This window comes from Ictalurus furcatus, chromosome 24 (genome assembly GCF_023375685.1).
Source record: "Ictalurus furcatus strain D&B chromosome 24, Billie_1.0, whole genome shotgun sequence".
NCBI lineage: Eukaryota > Metazoa > Chordata > Actinopteri > Siluriformes > Ictaluridae > Ictalurus > Ictalurus furcatus.
In genome coordinates, this window is record NC_071278.1 from 17903955 (window position 1) to 17919913 (window position 15959).

Genomic DNA, 15959 nt, shown 5'->3' on the forward strand with positions numbered 1-15959 from the left:
AACAGGATTAAATGATGGCTAAAAAGGTTTAAAGTTTGCAATTGGATTAATAAATAAACTTTTACGTAATCTTTGTTAAGGCTTGATTTATGGCAGCCTAAGAGGTTCACAGGTTACTTTAAAGTATTTGTATAGTATTTCTTTATATAGGCATGGTGCAAGCCTATAAACTAGGTTGGCCAGAGCATTCTGACCATAATTAATGTAATATAATAATACATTTAAAATAATAGACTTTTAAATGTGTAATTATAGTGCCAATTGCTAATTATAGACATTTGATCTATAATTAGCAAGATGCTATTAGCATATTCGAGACATTTATGCAGCCCTAGAAACATGTCTAATCATGTTTTGTCACAGATATATATATATGACAACTGTCTCGCTTATATAAGGACTTCCTAAAGATTGTAGTTTTTCAATCACTTCAATCATTTCATCACAATGTATTAATGATGTACTGACAAATATATATTTTTTTCCACTATCATAATTATGACAGCTTTTTTTTGTCTTTTTTTTAAAAGATTTATGTTGTTCTGATCAAAGTCTCTCCATAAGTGAAAAGCATTTCCAGTGCTACATTAGGATTATAGAAGCTAAATTATAACACAGCCTTTCATAGTGATTCTTTTATGTGCATCCAAACAAAAAGATGTCAAACAGAATTTAAAAAAAAAAAAAAAAGATACAAATGTATGTCATGGATGGATGTGGCACTGACATGAACTGAATGAGTATAATAAGTCTTGACAGTCTTTTTGTTTACATGAAAATAAATCTGTGCTTGAATAACATCCTGCCAAGTTACTTAACAAGTCAGACTTGCTCTGGTTTTCCTTCAGTGCGGGCTGCGATAAACAGCTTTGACAGTAGTCAATGATTAAATATGAATAAATCTAGTGAGCAGTCGTCCTGCTTAGATAGATCATTTGCTAAAACCTGACCTTGGAGCAGATTGACTGAGCCCTTTCAAAGCCACAGCGGTAGCGTGATGAGGAGCACTGCCTAGTGTCATGACTGCTTCGCCACACTGATGCTATTCACTGCATAGTCGCACCGTCTGCCCATATGCACACACTCACACACAAGTACATACGCTCATACATACACACTTGTAGCCCTTGCTCCCCCGCCGAGGCCCACCCACTCCTCTCTCCTCAAAAAGTCTTAAGGAGAACAGCTTCTGAATGAATCTGTTCAGCATCTTTCATTTCAAATAAGGAGCTACACTAAACATGCTGAGGGGCATCTGGGGATGGGCTAAAATTGCCCCTCTGGAGGGACAGGCGGATGCACTGGGGTAGTTTGAGAAGGTCCAGACCAGCCGGCTTTAGTCCTCTTCAAAAAAACAAGGACGCACACTGAATGCCGCAATCTGAGACGAGGCACAACAAGGCTGCTAAATGGACCCAGATGCTGCCTGCAGACATGGAGATCTGACCGGAGAGCAAGAAAGGCTCTTGGCTATTCTGCTCCCCTGTGTACTGCACGCTTGCCCCTCAAATTCCTACTCATTCTCATAATTGCTGATCACAGGGGCCGCTCAGGAACATTGTGGGAAATGAAGGCGCGCAGTCATCTTTGAACAAAACGAGTACACAAGAAAATCTTTAAGTCTTTTCCTTTTCCTCTTCCAGAAAACATACCACCATGTTTAACAGATCTGTACCATAGATAGATAAACTCGTGGGCAAATTACAGTTTCCGTTTGCTTGTCTTAGTGAAATGTGAAGGACCGCATTGGACAAATTATTTACTAATGTTTATCTGTAAAGGCAAATCTCCTATTAATGAACCCTGAGGTTGACTGAGAGATGATTTTGTCATGGGATAGACCTGGAACAAAAAACATTATGAAAATTAGTGAGGAAATGAAACTACTGCAGTATTCGGACAGAGATATACGTATCAACTTTGTGCTTATTAATATGTAGTTCTGAATTTTGTGGTGTTGAAAAAGTCTTGAAAAATGTCATTATTCATTCAAATTAAAGTTTGGCATCAGGTTAAGATTTTTCATTTCTATTTGTATTCAGTGGAATTTTCTCATTTAACCCATTGATTGCTACATTACTTTATGCTGTAAACTTTTGTTAGGGTTTTTTTTTTTTTTTCTTTGAGATCACAAATGAATTCCAAAACAGAAAGCAAACACCACCAAGGAGGCATGCTGTCTGACGCTGTAATGTGTCTCTAAGTTAGGTTCAGAACCTAAGTTAGGTTCTGGGCCGTCATCAGACATGCCAGCATGCAGATATAGGGAGGAAGCAATCAATTATAAACTGTTAACTAACTATATTCTCTGATTATATTACTTTAGTCTCTGATTTATTTAGGATATTATGGAATATATTTGGGTGATTCAATAACTGGGAAATAAAAATTAAACCTTTACAGCACTTAGGAAACAGCCATTTCTTTTTCTTTTTTTTTTTTTATCTCAGCCTACTATACGTACACTTTACATTTAAATATAGTCATTATAATACTTATTTTTGCATTAATATGTGAATCTGTTTAACATTTCAGGTTTGACATATTGTTTTACATGAGTCATGTAAAACAATTCTCCCCATGAAATATTTGGAATATACCAAGTCACATGTTCAACTCCAAAGTTGCATAAGATCACAGGAAGAAGATTCGTAAATTCTTTATTTTCAATGATATTGTGATATTGGCTGAAATGGTCACTTTGAATGTACAACCGTGTTACCCAAATTATAGTGAAAGAAAATTATTATTATTATTATTATTATTATTATTATTATTAATAATAATAATAATAATAATAATAAGACTAATAATAAGACTAATAATAATAATAATAATAATAATAATAACAATAATAATTATTATTATTATTATTATTAGTAGTAGTAGTAATAATATTAATATTATTGTTTTATTATTATTATTATTATTATTATTATTATTATTGTCATTATCATCATAATCATACTCAATATTTTATAGTAAATCATTAGAATGTAATTAATGTCCTCATGATATTAGCATGGATGCTAGTCAAGTAAATTGTGTGTATTTGCTCATTTAATTCTGTGCTACAAACTCAATCCTGTTCCTCATTTAAGTGATTAAAATACAGCTTTTGGGTTTTTTACAAACCTTGTAAAAAAAAAAATGATATTTTTCTTTGATGGACTAACATATTTTCAAATGGATAAATGCATGTTTTCTTAGATTTGATGTTGAAAGAATTTCATGGGTTTTTTTTTAAAAAAAAAAAACAGTTTAAATTAACAACTAATAAGGGCTAAAAACAAATAAACAAAGCACCACAATCATGGAATGATCCATACATCTTATAAAATTGTACGTCTAACAACATTATACATTTTGCTATACAATAAGAATGGAAAGTATTTAGAATCACAGTGACATTTTGATGAGATCTGAGCCACACATTTCAGAGGGAAGAGTGAAAAGCCATATGCTTCTCTTAGTCAAAGAGTACGTGAGTTGCCAAGCAAGCAATGATTCAAAGCTCTATTTCTGCCGCCCAGCAGAAACAGTGTTCCTCAGCAGGAAGCCCTGCAGTAACCTGTGTCACTCCTCATTCTGACAGCCAGGGTGATGTTGACCAGACACCCCATCTTGAAACACACACCAGCTCTTTGTTTGCTTATGTATTTCTTTAATTCCACACCCCTAAAACCAGCCGTATGAAAATTGACATTTTCCATCGTTTTTCAGTAGGCGTTGCCTGTATTGACTCATTTCAGCGGAGTTCGTCACTCACAGGACACATGGCTAAATTGAAGATGAAGTGTTTCTAAAGACAGAAAGAAACACCTCATCAATCCTCAGTTCTCTTTCTAAACTATGCATGCTCTTTTTTCCCCCTGAATAAACGTGATTAATGTGACATTTCAGTTCTCCCATGTTGGCACTGGGAGTGAGAAAATGCAGCGTGAAGAGATTGTTTATTTTATTTGAAAAGTTTCAAGTACAATGATGAGACAACATGCATAACAACAAGGCAAAAAAACAGTACATCTTCAAGTAATCTAACATGATACACTTGATCACAGGCTCATACACACGCAGGTGCTTGAGCCTGTGTATGAGCACATGTGTGTACGTGTGTGCGTGCATATGCTCATGTGTTTCTGTCTGGGTGTCTGTGTGTGTGAGGGGCCGTGCGCCTGAACAGTTTTCTGGATTTGAATCTGGCCTCAGGGAGAGATTTGGAACATTGTTTTTGTCTTGTTAGCAGACAGCCTCTCGCACATGATTAATTGTTTCCTCGTTGAGCTTGTAACATTCTGTGTTTCTGCTCCAGGCCTCCCAGGATCTCAAAAGCCCAATGCCACATTGTTCAAAAGGATCTCCCTGATCTACAGTTGGGATCCACATTTTGTTTACTCGCCTCAGTCATGCACACCGTCTGCATTGAGGAGACTGTTTTTAGTTTAATCATCACATTCTGTTCACTACTTAGCATTGAATGCACAAGTGAGCTGATAAGACCACGTCTTTTGATTGTATAGCAGTATTGAGAGGGAAATCCGATATGTAGCTGTATATGGAGTTCCATGTTATGATACTGGCATCTGTATACTGTATACATCTGACTTTTATTCTCACAGTTACAGTACTGTGCAAAAGTTTTAGGCACCCTATTCTTGTTATAGATTTTTATTTTATGACTCGTACATTATCAAGTCAGGACAACAAACATTTTAGATTCCCAATCATTAGTTTTCCAGAACAAAATTATATGTTACAGAAAAACTGTGTGTATATAATTAAAGAAAGCAGCATATTATGTAAGAGACCACGTTTCAGAGAAAAAGAAAACACAATGAAGGCTGCTGGGTTTTGCTGCAAAAATAAGAAGGAAGTACGACAGGCAAGGTCTCCAGAAGAACCGTGGCTGGTTCTGCAAGACGCTCAAGAACACTTCCAGTTCATTTCCTTTTAAAACTGCACACATTGTACCGGAGACTACTATTTAAATTTTTTTGTCACACACTAAATATTGACTTTGTTTCATTTACTACTGTTTGCTGCTCTTCACGGTATTTTTTTTTTTTAAAATGTAGAAACATTTAATTTCATTATTTTGAAGGCATCTTTACTCTACAGCATTTCTTTGCATGTGCCTAAGACTTTTGCACAGTACTGTACATGTGACACTTTTCAGTGTTAGAAAGTAAATTGATCAATGCAAAGCGCTGACACCCGAGACTCCATTCATAAGTGTTACAAGTCTCCTTACAGAAAACTTCACCATATCAACAATTGTACATTTTACATAATGTTATAGATTTATTTTTTTTTTATTTATTTATTTTATTTATTTTTTTACCATTTATGGTTTTCTCATGGGTAAATATGTTTTATTATTTTATTTTAATTTTATTTATTTTTAGTATTTATATATTTTTGTTACAAAAATGAAAAAAATTGGTCACATTAACAGGACATATAGGCCTTTTAGCCTTTTTTTTGCCCATAATTCTGCTAAGTAAATAGTGTTGGTAAAACTATGTGTGTGCCACGGACATATCCGTTTAAAAAAAATAATAATAAAAAATAAATAAATAAATAAATAAAGAGCTGCAGATAACACTAACATGAATTGTTCAGTAAAACAGAAAAGGAGGGTGTCACACCTGAAAGGTCAAGGCACAGTCTACCTTACAGTTCTTGTGTTAATGGGAGAGCATTAACGAGCGAGTTGATTAATTAATTACAATTATCAGAGCACTGGTAATTCACTGGCGAGGATAACATCAATAGTGCTTAATTGCCCCGCCAAGCCTTGATCTGCTTAAATTGTTCTGTTAATTTTAACCTTCTCTGACTGTCCAGAGCTATTACATGCAGTGAAATGGCTCAATGTGGATGCTTAAAATATTATTATGGGAGGGAGGAAAATGGAGTTTTAAAAAAAGAACCTGCAAACTCTAATTACTGGGTATCACAGTGCGTGCTACTTGAGGATGGTGAATGAAGACACAGTCGGAGCTTGTTGGATGTCCCATTAAAGAAAAAACTATTCAAAATCTGTCCAACGACCATTCTTAGTATAATGAGTGCATATAATAGAATAAGTTCAGGAGAACTGAACCTTTGGGTTTATAGCTTCTAATTACACAGAAACAGCTAGGTGATATTCCACGCTTTAACAGCATTGACTGTCGCTGTAATTTAAACTTTCTGTATTGTAATAGCGACCATCAGCCATCACAGCGCATGCTGGTATAATGTCACTGTTTCATTTCTGTGGCTAATTAGCAGCCCTGGGTATTTTGCAGAAATGTTAACTGCTATTAAACACTGTTAAATGGCTTGACATAAAATACAGGACAAAGGTTTGGTCTAATCTTTGTTGTAAGACTGATCAGGTAGTAATCGCTCAATCGTAACAATAATATCGTAATAGACAGCCTGTGGATTGTTTGCTGTTGAAGGACTACAAACCAATCAAACCAACTAAATTCAGTAATACTCTAAAGAACAGTTTCCAAAAGAAATGTCCAGTTAATAGGATGTGTTCCACAAACATTTCCCTCTAAACAGCTTCAGCCAGCGCCACAAGGATCAACTGATAAGCTCTCCCGGGTCGAGACGTTCCACTGATATGTGAAATACACCTATTTCAGCTAAATGTGTTGGTCAAAAGCAGTACAGGTTTGCCGAATCCTATAGATGTAACCATATATACAGTGCCCTCCAATAATATTGGCACCCTCGGTAAATATGAGCAAAGAAGGCTGTGAAAAATAAATATTTATTTATTGTTTAACTTTTTGATCTTTTGTTTAAATAAATTCACCGAAATACTCTGCTCTCATAGATATCAAACCATTGCAAAAAATATATATATTTTAAAAAATCTGTTAAATATAGGTGTGCAACAATTCTTGACACCCTTTTAGTCAATAATTTGTGCTGCCTCCCTTTGCCAAGATAACAGCCTTCTCCTATAACGCCTGATGAGGTTGGAGAATACATGGCGAGGGATCGGAGACCATTCCTCCATACAGAATCTCTCCAGATCCTTCACATTTCAAGGTCCACACTGGTGGACTCTTAAAACCCACCAAGTTCACTCAGAAGTGGTGTATGTGTGCAATGGCTTATGAATGTGTTATAACATGATATGGATGTGGTCATAGTTTGTTATATCACTTTTCATAGACAGTGTCAGCAATAGATAGACGTAGATAGACAATAAAAAATATAGTCATTTAATTATATAATGGCCAGTGAACGCACAATATGAATGTGTTCATAGGTTATTATGAATATGACCTTTGTGCATACCAGTATTACCAACGTGTTATACTAAATGTTACTAGTATATCTAAAAAAAAATTTAAAAAAATAAAAAGAAAGAAAGAAAAATAGCAGCAAATATCCAAAAGTCATTTAATGGTAATAACCCAAAGTGCTGTAACAGAGCACTTTGCTCAGATGGATGTTACAGTGGATGTGCTAAAAGAGAGAGTGAGGGATTCTGCTTGACTCATACACCTCATACTGAGCAACAGAGAACAGGCTGAGAGACAAGGTTAACACATGGCACAGCCTTTCAGGGTCTCCTGATGGTGGAACCCTCATCTGTGTCTTCACAAGTTATTTTCATCCCTCAATAAACAGGCCGGCCATTGTCACATGGAGGGCTCTCATTATTATTTTTAAAGTAATTACACCTTATTATCTGTGTTTACTTTGGCGAGGGCGAGTGCAGGTGTGGACAGGGAGCTGTGGGTGGTGGTGATGGACCGCACTGGTGAGCAGTTTGCCCCCATGAGCCTCTCTCTCTCTTCCCCCCACCTTTTTTTTTTATTTTTCTACTCGCAGTTTGGGCATTGTAGCTGTGCTCTGCCACTAATTTGAGCCCCACAAAAGAAAATGTGCAATTAGGCCTATTATTGCAGCAGCTGCAAGCTCCCAGCTCGACAGCCCCCTGTCTTTTCTTGGCTCATGGAAGGGAAGCTCACGGAGGTCGTGTGCAGCACAGATCCGCAGTCACTCTCACTCACTTGCTCAGCAGAGAAACATTCCACATAATAAACAACAAAATAAACAAATAATGGAGAATATGAAAAATACCTGTGGGAATGGAATGAATCAACAGTAGATGATCATGATCAACATTTCAATTTTTGGATTATGTAAATAAACAACATTTGCAAGCATTTCTTATTAATCATGGTAATTAGCAAGAGTGTTGTTTTTTTTGTGTTTTTTTTTTTTAAATGAATACTTGACAGTTATGTCGACACAAAGTAAAAATTCACTATTGATTTATGTAGACAGGCTGTTAGAAGAACAAAAGAAACATTATAGTGGAAACAGTTAGAAGAACAAAACACTATAGACCCAACCCAAGGTTACAGTCGTGCCCCATGATACTGTTTTTTTGTTTTGTTTTGTTTTTGTGGACGCCACAAAAGACCACCTTCAGTCAAACACAAAGCCAATCTTACGCCTCTGGCACAAACAAAATAGTCTTGGATTCTTCGCTTTTCCTCTCACTTAGTGATTTTCACACCTCGCCGATTTTCCAACAATTAAAATAATCATCCAGCACACAGCACTCATTTTCAAGGGTATCGGTGGATTTGCATGTTATGAGTATGTCTGGCTGTGCGTGTGCATATGCTCCTGCTCCTCTGTATTCCCCTGTTAAAATTACAAAAAGTGCAGGTATTATTGATTTAATAGCAGTTCATTTAATTCAAAGGCTCAGTATCTCAACTATCAAATTAGGCACATTTGTAGAAGTAGTGCTCATGTTTAAACCATGTTATATGTGAACGGTAATCTAAATCTGCCAATAAATCGTCTCGAAATTGAAAATGAAAAACGGAACCTGTTGGAAAAATGAAATGTCTGTCCACCAAAATGGAAAAAAAAAAAAAAGAAAAAAGAATGAGATGAAACCCAACGAACCTTCACACGCATACGCAAACATCACACAAACCTTCAGAAGTACTTTTAATGGATAAATTCTAATAGATAAAAGGTTCAACCAAGAAGAAGAAGAAAAAACAGTAAAACAGAAAGAGAGCACACAGAGACAGAGGAGAACGAGAGGATTCTCTCATGTGGTAAAAGACGTCTTACTGGCGTCAATTTCAGCTCATTATGGCACTGAGACGGAGAGCCACAAATCCAAAGAAATCATTTTGCTAGGGGTGTGCGGCTGGGCAAATTGGCCTCGGCTTGTGTGTGTGGGGGAGCCCCTGCTGAGCCAAGCGGAAGAACAGGTCCTGATGGCGAAGGTGGGCAGGTCCAGGCAGGACACTCTGTGGCCACCCCCCTGCCTCTGACACACACTGCACTGGATAATCTGCCTGCCAAACGCCACAGGCTCAGCAGGAAGTGCTGTGAACAGCAGTGGAGCTGCTCCTCAGCTCGCGTTCCCTGCCTCTGTGGATTTATACAACTGAATAGCACATACAGGATCTGTACACAATCTCAGCCTGTTAAGTATCTATAAGCTTAACATTGGATAGGTGTGGTGCCAGTATTTTTTTTTTTATCTGCGCAACCTCAAAAGGTACCAATAAGAAAATCCTAGCAGGCAGAGACCAAAAAAAAACAAAAAAAACAAAACTGAAATTTACCTCAAACACCCTAGTATGTCTGTGGATGCTCGGCACCATGCTAACAGCATAGAATTTTCTCTCTCTCTCTCTCTCGCTCTCTCTCTCTCTCACACACACACACACTGGGTGAACTGTTATTTAACTGCAAGCTGAATGAAATGATTGGTTTTATAGCCGAGTGTACTGCTTACTTCGTACAAATATTACAAGATTAACATACAGTACAATAGACAGTCAGGTCCACATTCCCACGATAATAAACTATCCACAACTTTGTAGATATGAGCATCGCTAAAATATAAAGAGTGGTTGTTAGTCTTTTATTACTGAAGATTAACCAATCCAGTGACACCGTCGAGCTACACACAACAATATATTACTAAGCGGGTGTGACTTTGGAGAGGATGTCGAGGCAACGTTAGCAAATTGTGTCACTGTTTTTCCCCCCTAGATGTGTGTGGCAAGTTGTAGTAAGAAAGCAGTGAGGTGAAAGTCTGTTACTTAATAATTAGTGACCCCTCCATTTTTTATTGACCAAAAGAAACCCTCCTTCTTGTTTTACAGATGCTAAAAAAAAAATACGAAAAATCACTACCATAAGTAACAGAGTCTTTCATGTCCTGTGTTCTTTCCTCTTCAGTTAACAGTCTTTTCTGCCACATGAAATTTATTTTACTTGTTTGGTCTGACTGCTGTTTAAGCTGTAAATGCAGTGAAGTGAAGTTTTCAGGTGTCTCCCACATTGTAAAAATAGTAAATGCTATAGCAAAACCTTAGATGTTTGCACATATGCTTAAGCACCACATCCCAATGAATCACAGTCATTTAACCTGAAAAACACATTTCCCAGCTGCACTCCACTTGTACTTTAAATTTTTTTTTTTTTTTTATCTTGACAAGCTTTTCAGCCTCTTCTGAGGATAGGAGTCGAAACCGCCACCATTACTGTGTAATGAATGCTTTATTAGCAAGAACAATACTTGCATCGAACATGAACATTTGAGATTTAGCCACTGATATTTGTCTACTGTAGTCAAATCACAGAGATGATAAAACATTTTACTGTTAATATCTGTTTTAATATCGACAGCAGGATTCGACTAATATTGCATTTTGACTACTACTGAATTTGAAGATGCTTTCCTAGAGTACAAGAACCTCACAACTGCTCCAGGCAGTCTTCTCCCCCCCCCCCCCCGTCCATGTGAAGGTTTTTCCTGAAAATGCGGCTTGAACGCGTTTACAACACGCTTAAAAAAATATTTCAAGTGGCTGTAAAGCACCTGTACAAAAATACATCAGAAATACATCACAAGAATTAAACTAAAACCAGATAGGAAGAGAACAGCTTTAATATAACAACTATTAACACAAACAGTTTGGGAGCACAAAATTAAAAAACAAAAACGAATTCTATTCCATTTTCCTGATGGCCAATGGTCAATGTTACGATGTCTCCATCTTGTATCCGTGCTTCTCGAGTTCAGCTCTGCCAAAAGAATTCATACGGAAAATGAAATTAAATTACAAAATACAACTGAATAAATCCACAAACACACAAAAGGATACCATCACTTCTGATTCACATGCACATAAGACATAAAACAATTCATGTCTGATGGAAAAACTGTTTTAAACCTACTGCAAACCAGTAACGGATACGTTTCTTTTTTTTTTCCACCTTAAATAAAAAAGTGAAACTGTTTCCATCTCAGCAAACAATGGGCAAACAAAATTTAACCAAACAACTACAGGGTCAAGGAGAGACAGTTGAACCATTTATTACAACACAAACTGACAGAATAGTAATAAAGTTAACGACCGATGCTGGTAATGCCTACTCAGCGAGGCATGAGGTCCCTTTCCAGAACATTCAAACTGACTGTCCCTCAGCGGTAGAATAAACTTCCGACCTCAAGCTGGAAGGCAGAATCAGTCATCATCTTCAAAAAACTGCTAAAGACCCGCCTCTTCTGTGAATATTTAACTAACCCAGAACTTGTCCCCTGCACACCCCCCTTAAAAAATAAATAAATCTGCACTTACACTGGCTCTTACACCTCTACTCTGTGCACTTTGCTTCTCTAGAACTCAATTACCAATTTTGCATGACAGCACTACTTTTTCCTCTGCCTGATATATTGCTTTGCTTGCATTTCCTCATTTGTAATTCATTGTTAAATGAATAAATGTAAATGCTGCTCTGCCTGCTCAGGTCAGCCACCCTCATGCTTTCTATTTAAAGATCCACACAGTTGTTGTTTTTGTTTTTTTTTCACATAACCTAGACTGTTTAAGACCATAGGATGATTTTTGTATAGGCTACGGATTATCCCTGAATATAGCATAAATAGCTCACATATAGCCCAGTGTGTGTGCTGTTCTAACGTTTGCCAGTTTACAGGCTCTAAGACATATAGGTTGTTCACAATCAGCCAGTATATACACATCACATCTTTTTCTTCATCTTTTTAGACAGGTAAAGGTAAAAAAAAAATACAGAAGATCAATTTCACAATGCACTGCAGAATTGGGAAACAGATTTGCAGAATTGCAGAGTTGGGAAACAAATAAACCTAAAAAAAAGAAGAAAGAGGTGCTTGCTAGAAGATAACATCGTACCTCAGCTGATTGGAGAAGTCATCCTCTACGTTATCGTCGTCCCAGTTATCTTCCCACACGTGAGCGTCCTCATCTTCATCCAGGCCTGTCCAATCTGAGAATCAAACACACATTTTACTGACAAAGCACTACCAAACAGTAGCCAGATACTTTACTATCTAATTATTATTATAACAAGGTTTATAAGTATTGTGAAGATTTGCTATACCTAAACATCAAGTTTAATGTGAGCAACCAGTGATTTGGCTTTTGAACAGTTTCCTGTATTTTTTGTTTTGTTTTACAGATGCATGTTATACACAAGTACACGAACTCAGACCAGTTATGCCAATTTAGTGACTTTCAGAAAATCTGATGACTTTTTGGAGTCCTTTAGCAAATTTCTTTTCTAAAGCCTCTTGACGCTTAGCAAGCATTCTGCGCTACATATGGCTTTCCAGCTCACATGATAGCTGCTGGTCATACGAGTTCGGTCGACTCACCACCAGTGTATAAAATATGACTGAGTGGCACTTGCAGCTGGCTATGTTCCCAACAACCAATCACTGACCAACACTGATATTCATTATCCCCGATCACTAATCTCCATTGTCCCCGATCTCTAATCTCCATTGTCCCCAATCACTAATCTCCATTGTCCCCAATCACTAATCTCCATTGTCCCCAATCACTAATCTCCAATCTCCATTGTCCCCAATCACTAAGCACTGTTTGTCCACCCACACACTTGTCTGTTCTTCATTTTACTCTCTCTTTTTGGTTATATTTACAGATAATAAATGTGAGTAACTCCATATGTAACCTTGTCCTTCCTGTCTGTTTTCCAATTACTCATTTGTTCCATTTTGACTGTTCTTGACAGAAACGCTAGTGTTTTGTAAATATGTGAATAGTTTATGGCATTTACAGTGCAGTGACCAAAGACGACTTCTTTCTATAAGAAATAAAACCCATCTGTTATTTTCTATTATGATAAAACGCTATTCTGTTCACTGTGTCCAGAAAATCCTCCTCATTCACGTACTGTAAGTGTTTGATATGCAAATGATCATTACGATTCGATGAATATGCAAATCACCCACTGACGTCATCTGCTGACTTCTGCCGTCTGTCTGGGTCAAGCATTAGCTACTTTCCCCTGAAAACACTTGGCACCACTGCCTCAGATGAGCACCTCCACCGCACTCAACTGTTTTACTCTAACGACACTGTGGACAAATCTCAAACGTGTTTGTGGCCCACTTTTACTGAAATAAGAAGGTTGTAAGCATCATGCTAATATACGCAGTAAATTACTGTAATTCTGTAACAGACAGGAGAGAATAAACATTCAATATGATCACAGCAAGAGTGAAAGCTGCTTATTTAGAGCAGTTATTTCCTGATTTATCCAGAGTGTAGCTAGATAGATCATTATCAAATTGCGTTTGATTAGATGGTAGCGAAATGACTGAAAGCTATTAGTGGTGCTCATATTAAGTACTAGAGTGGCTACGTCCCAAATCGCATACCACAGTAATAAAGTGTACTGCTGATGTGATATATATAGAGAGACACACTATTTAGCAGTATATATATATAACCAAGACAGTTTGTTGGATATGTAGGTATCCAGCTGGGGAGCTATCAAACATGAACTAACTTTACATTTATGTGATCCTTTCGTAATTTCAGACTATTGTGGCATGTATTTAGACGTCCTACAGAGCGTGTTATAACACATTACTCCTAAAATGTAAAAATAAAAACAAACATACGTTAGTTAGCTTGCTAGCTAACAAAGCAAGCACACAGCTAGCGTTAGCACAGCTAGCTGCTCGCTGAGTCACTGTGCCGTCACACCGTCAAATATTTCTTTTTTTTTCCTCGTCGTCCAAATCACACACATTTCTGAAATTCACCCACCTTCGGCTGGAAATTCCTCAAACTCATCATCTTCTTCCAACAAGCCCAAGTCTACAGTTTGTTTCTTCTCAGACATGACAGCTAGCTAGCTTTTCACTATGAACCTCAACACGAGAGAACCTTAGGAATAGCGATGGCGCGTGCGCGTTTTTTGTGCGTACGCGCATGTTCCAAGAGGCGTTAGTTCCGCCTCTAAAACATGGCGCCGATATGTTTACAAAAGTTTGCGCCCCCATGGTTTCTGTGGAGAGAAAATGTTCCTCTTTCTCAGTTTATCTCTCTTTGTTCAATGTTTAAGTGAGAAATAAAAAAAAGTGGGCGTATCCACAATCTAAAACATACAAGAAAAGCACCTAAAATGATGTCTGTACATTTAAGTTGTTACGGCTCAATGATTTAAATGGTGGTAAATGTATTTGCTAGTGTCATTTAGGCAACACTCTATCTGAAATTGTGCCCTACTTCCTATTCCCTATAATTTGCTCTGGTTTCTTCTATCCAAAACTGTTGTTGTCCTGTCTAGTTGCATATGTTTTGCACTCATCTCACACTGTGATTTCATTTTCATGTAGTTCTGTGTACAATGCTGCTGTATTGTTACATGCTAGACCATGGTCCTGAAGAAAAAGCATTTTGCTTCAATGTATACAAGTTATATAAACAATAATAATTACACTAAACACCCACTTGACTAAACAGAAAAGTCAAAACCAATGATGCACTAACAATTTTATAAATTTTATTTAGCCAGAAAAAAGAGTGTATACACTTAGTTGACTGTTTATTTGATACACAGTACACCTGTCTTGTATCTTTATTCATTACACATTTTATCAGGTATAACTACATAGGTGCACTTTGTATATTTACTATAAGAGTGTAGTCCATCTGCTGCTATGCATCCATCAGTGGAAAGACCACTGCTGGCCAAATAATATATATATATATATATATATATATATATAAAAGTGGGTGCACGGGGGCTTAGTGGTTAGCACATTTGCCTCACACCTCCAGGGTCAGGGATTCGATTCCCACCGTGGCCATGTGTGTGCGGAGTTTGCATGTTCTCCCCGTGCTGCGGGCGTTTCCTCCGGGTACTCCCCCAGTCCAAAGACATGCATGGTAGGCTGATTGCCATGTCCAAAGTGTCCGTAGTGTATGAATGGGTGTGTGAATGTGTATGTGATTGTGCCCTGCGGTGGATTGGCACCCTGTCTAGGGTGTACCCCGCCTTGTGCCCGATGCTCCCTGGGATAGGCTCCAGGTTCCCTGTGACCCTGAAGAAAAGGATAAGGAGTATAGAAGATGGATGGATGGATGGATATATAAAAGTCATTCACGACAGAGGATTAACACTGACATGGTAATGTGTATGCCAGTGGTAAGAGTTGTATTAGGCAAAGAAATTTTTAAAATGTCCTTCCAGCAACAGCCCTGTGGTCAGAAACTGACACAGCCATTCAACCCAAGCCATGACACTACCTTCACTGTGGTTGAACAAAGCTTGTATGTTTTGGATCATAAGCAGATCCTTTCTTTCTTCACACTTTGGCCTTTCCATCACTTTGGCAGAGGTTAATCTTGTGTCATCAGTCCAAAAAACTCTGTTCCAGAACTTTTGTGGCTCATCTCTGTATTTCTTTGCAATTTCCAGTCTGGCCTTTTGATTCTTACTGCTGATTAATGGTTTGCATCTTGTGCTATGGCCTCTGCATTTCTGCTCTTGAAAGACTTCTTTAAATGGTAGATTGTGATATCTTCACCCATGCCCTGTGGAGGTTGTTGTTGACATCACTGACTGTTGTTTTGGGGTTTTTCTTCACAGCTCTC

General features: G+C 37.5%; 1 protein-coding gene across 1 annotated transcript; it reads right to left on the reverse strand.

Annotated features, from left to right (window-relative positions):
- Positions 1–10933: 10933 nt before the first annotated feature.
- Positions 10934–14286, reverse strand: sem1 (SEM1 26S proteasome subunit). The gene is made up of 3 exons (XM_053613340.1): positions 14127–14286; positions 12222–12315; positions 10934–11088 (listed from the first exon to the last, which is right to left on the reverse strand). The coding sequence occupies exons 1-3, from the start codon at positions 14200–14202 to the stop codon at positions 11046–11048; spliced, it is 213 nt and encodes a 70-aa protein (XP_053469315.1). The 5' UTR covers positions 14203–14286; the 3' UTR covers positions 10934–11045.
- Positions 14287–15959: the final 1673 nt, after the last annotated feature.

Coding starts and splice junctions, on each gene's coding strand:
- sem1 (XM_053613340.1), bottom strand. CDS start 14,202: ATGTCTGAGAAGAAACAAACTGTAGACTTGGGCTTGTTGGAAGAAGAT. Junction 12,316..14,126: donor TGAGGAATTTCCAGCCGAAG/GTGGGTGAATTT, acceptor TTTGATTCTCAG/ATTGGACAGGCCTGGATGAA. Junction 11,089..12,221: donor GACTTCTCCAATCAGCTGAG/GTACGATGTTAT, acceptor TTCTTTTGGCAG/AGCTGAACTCGAGAAGCACG.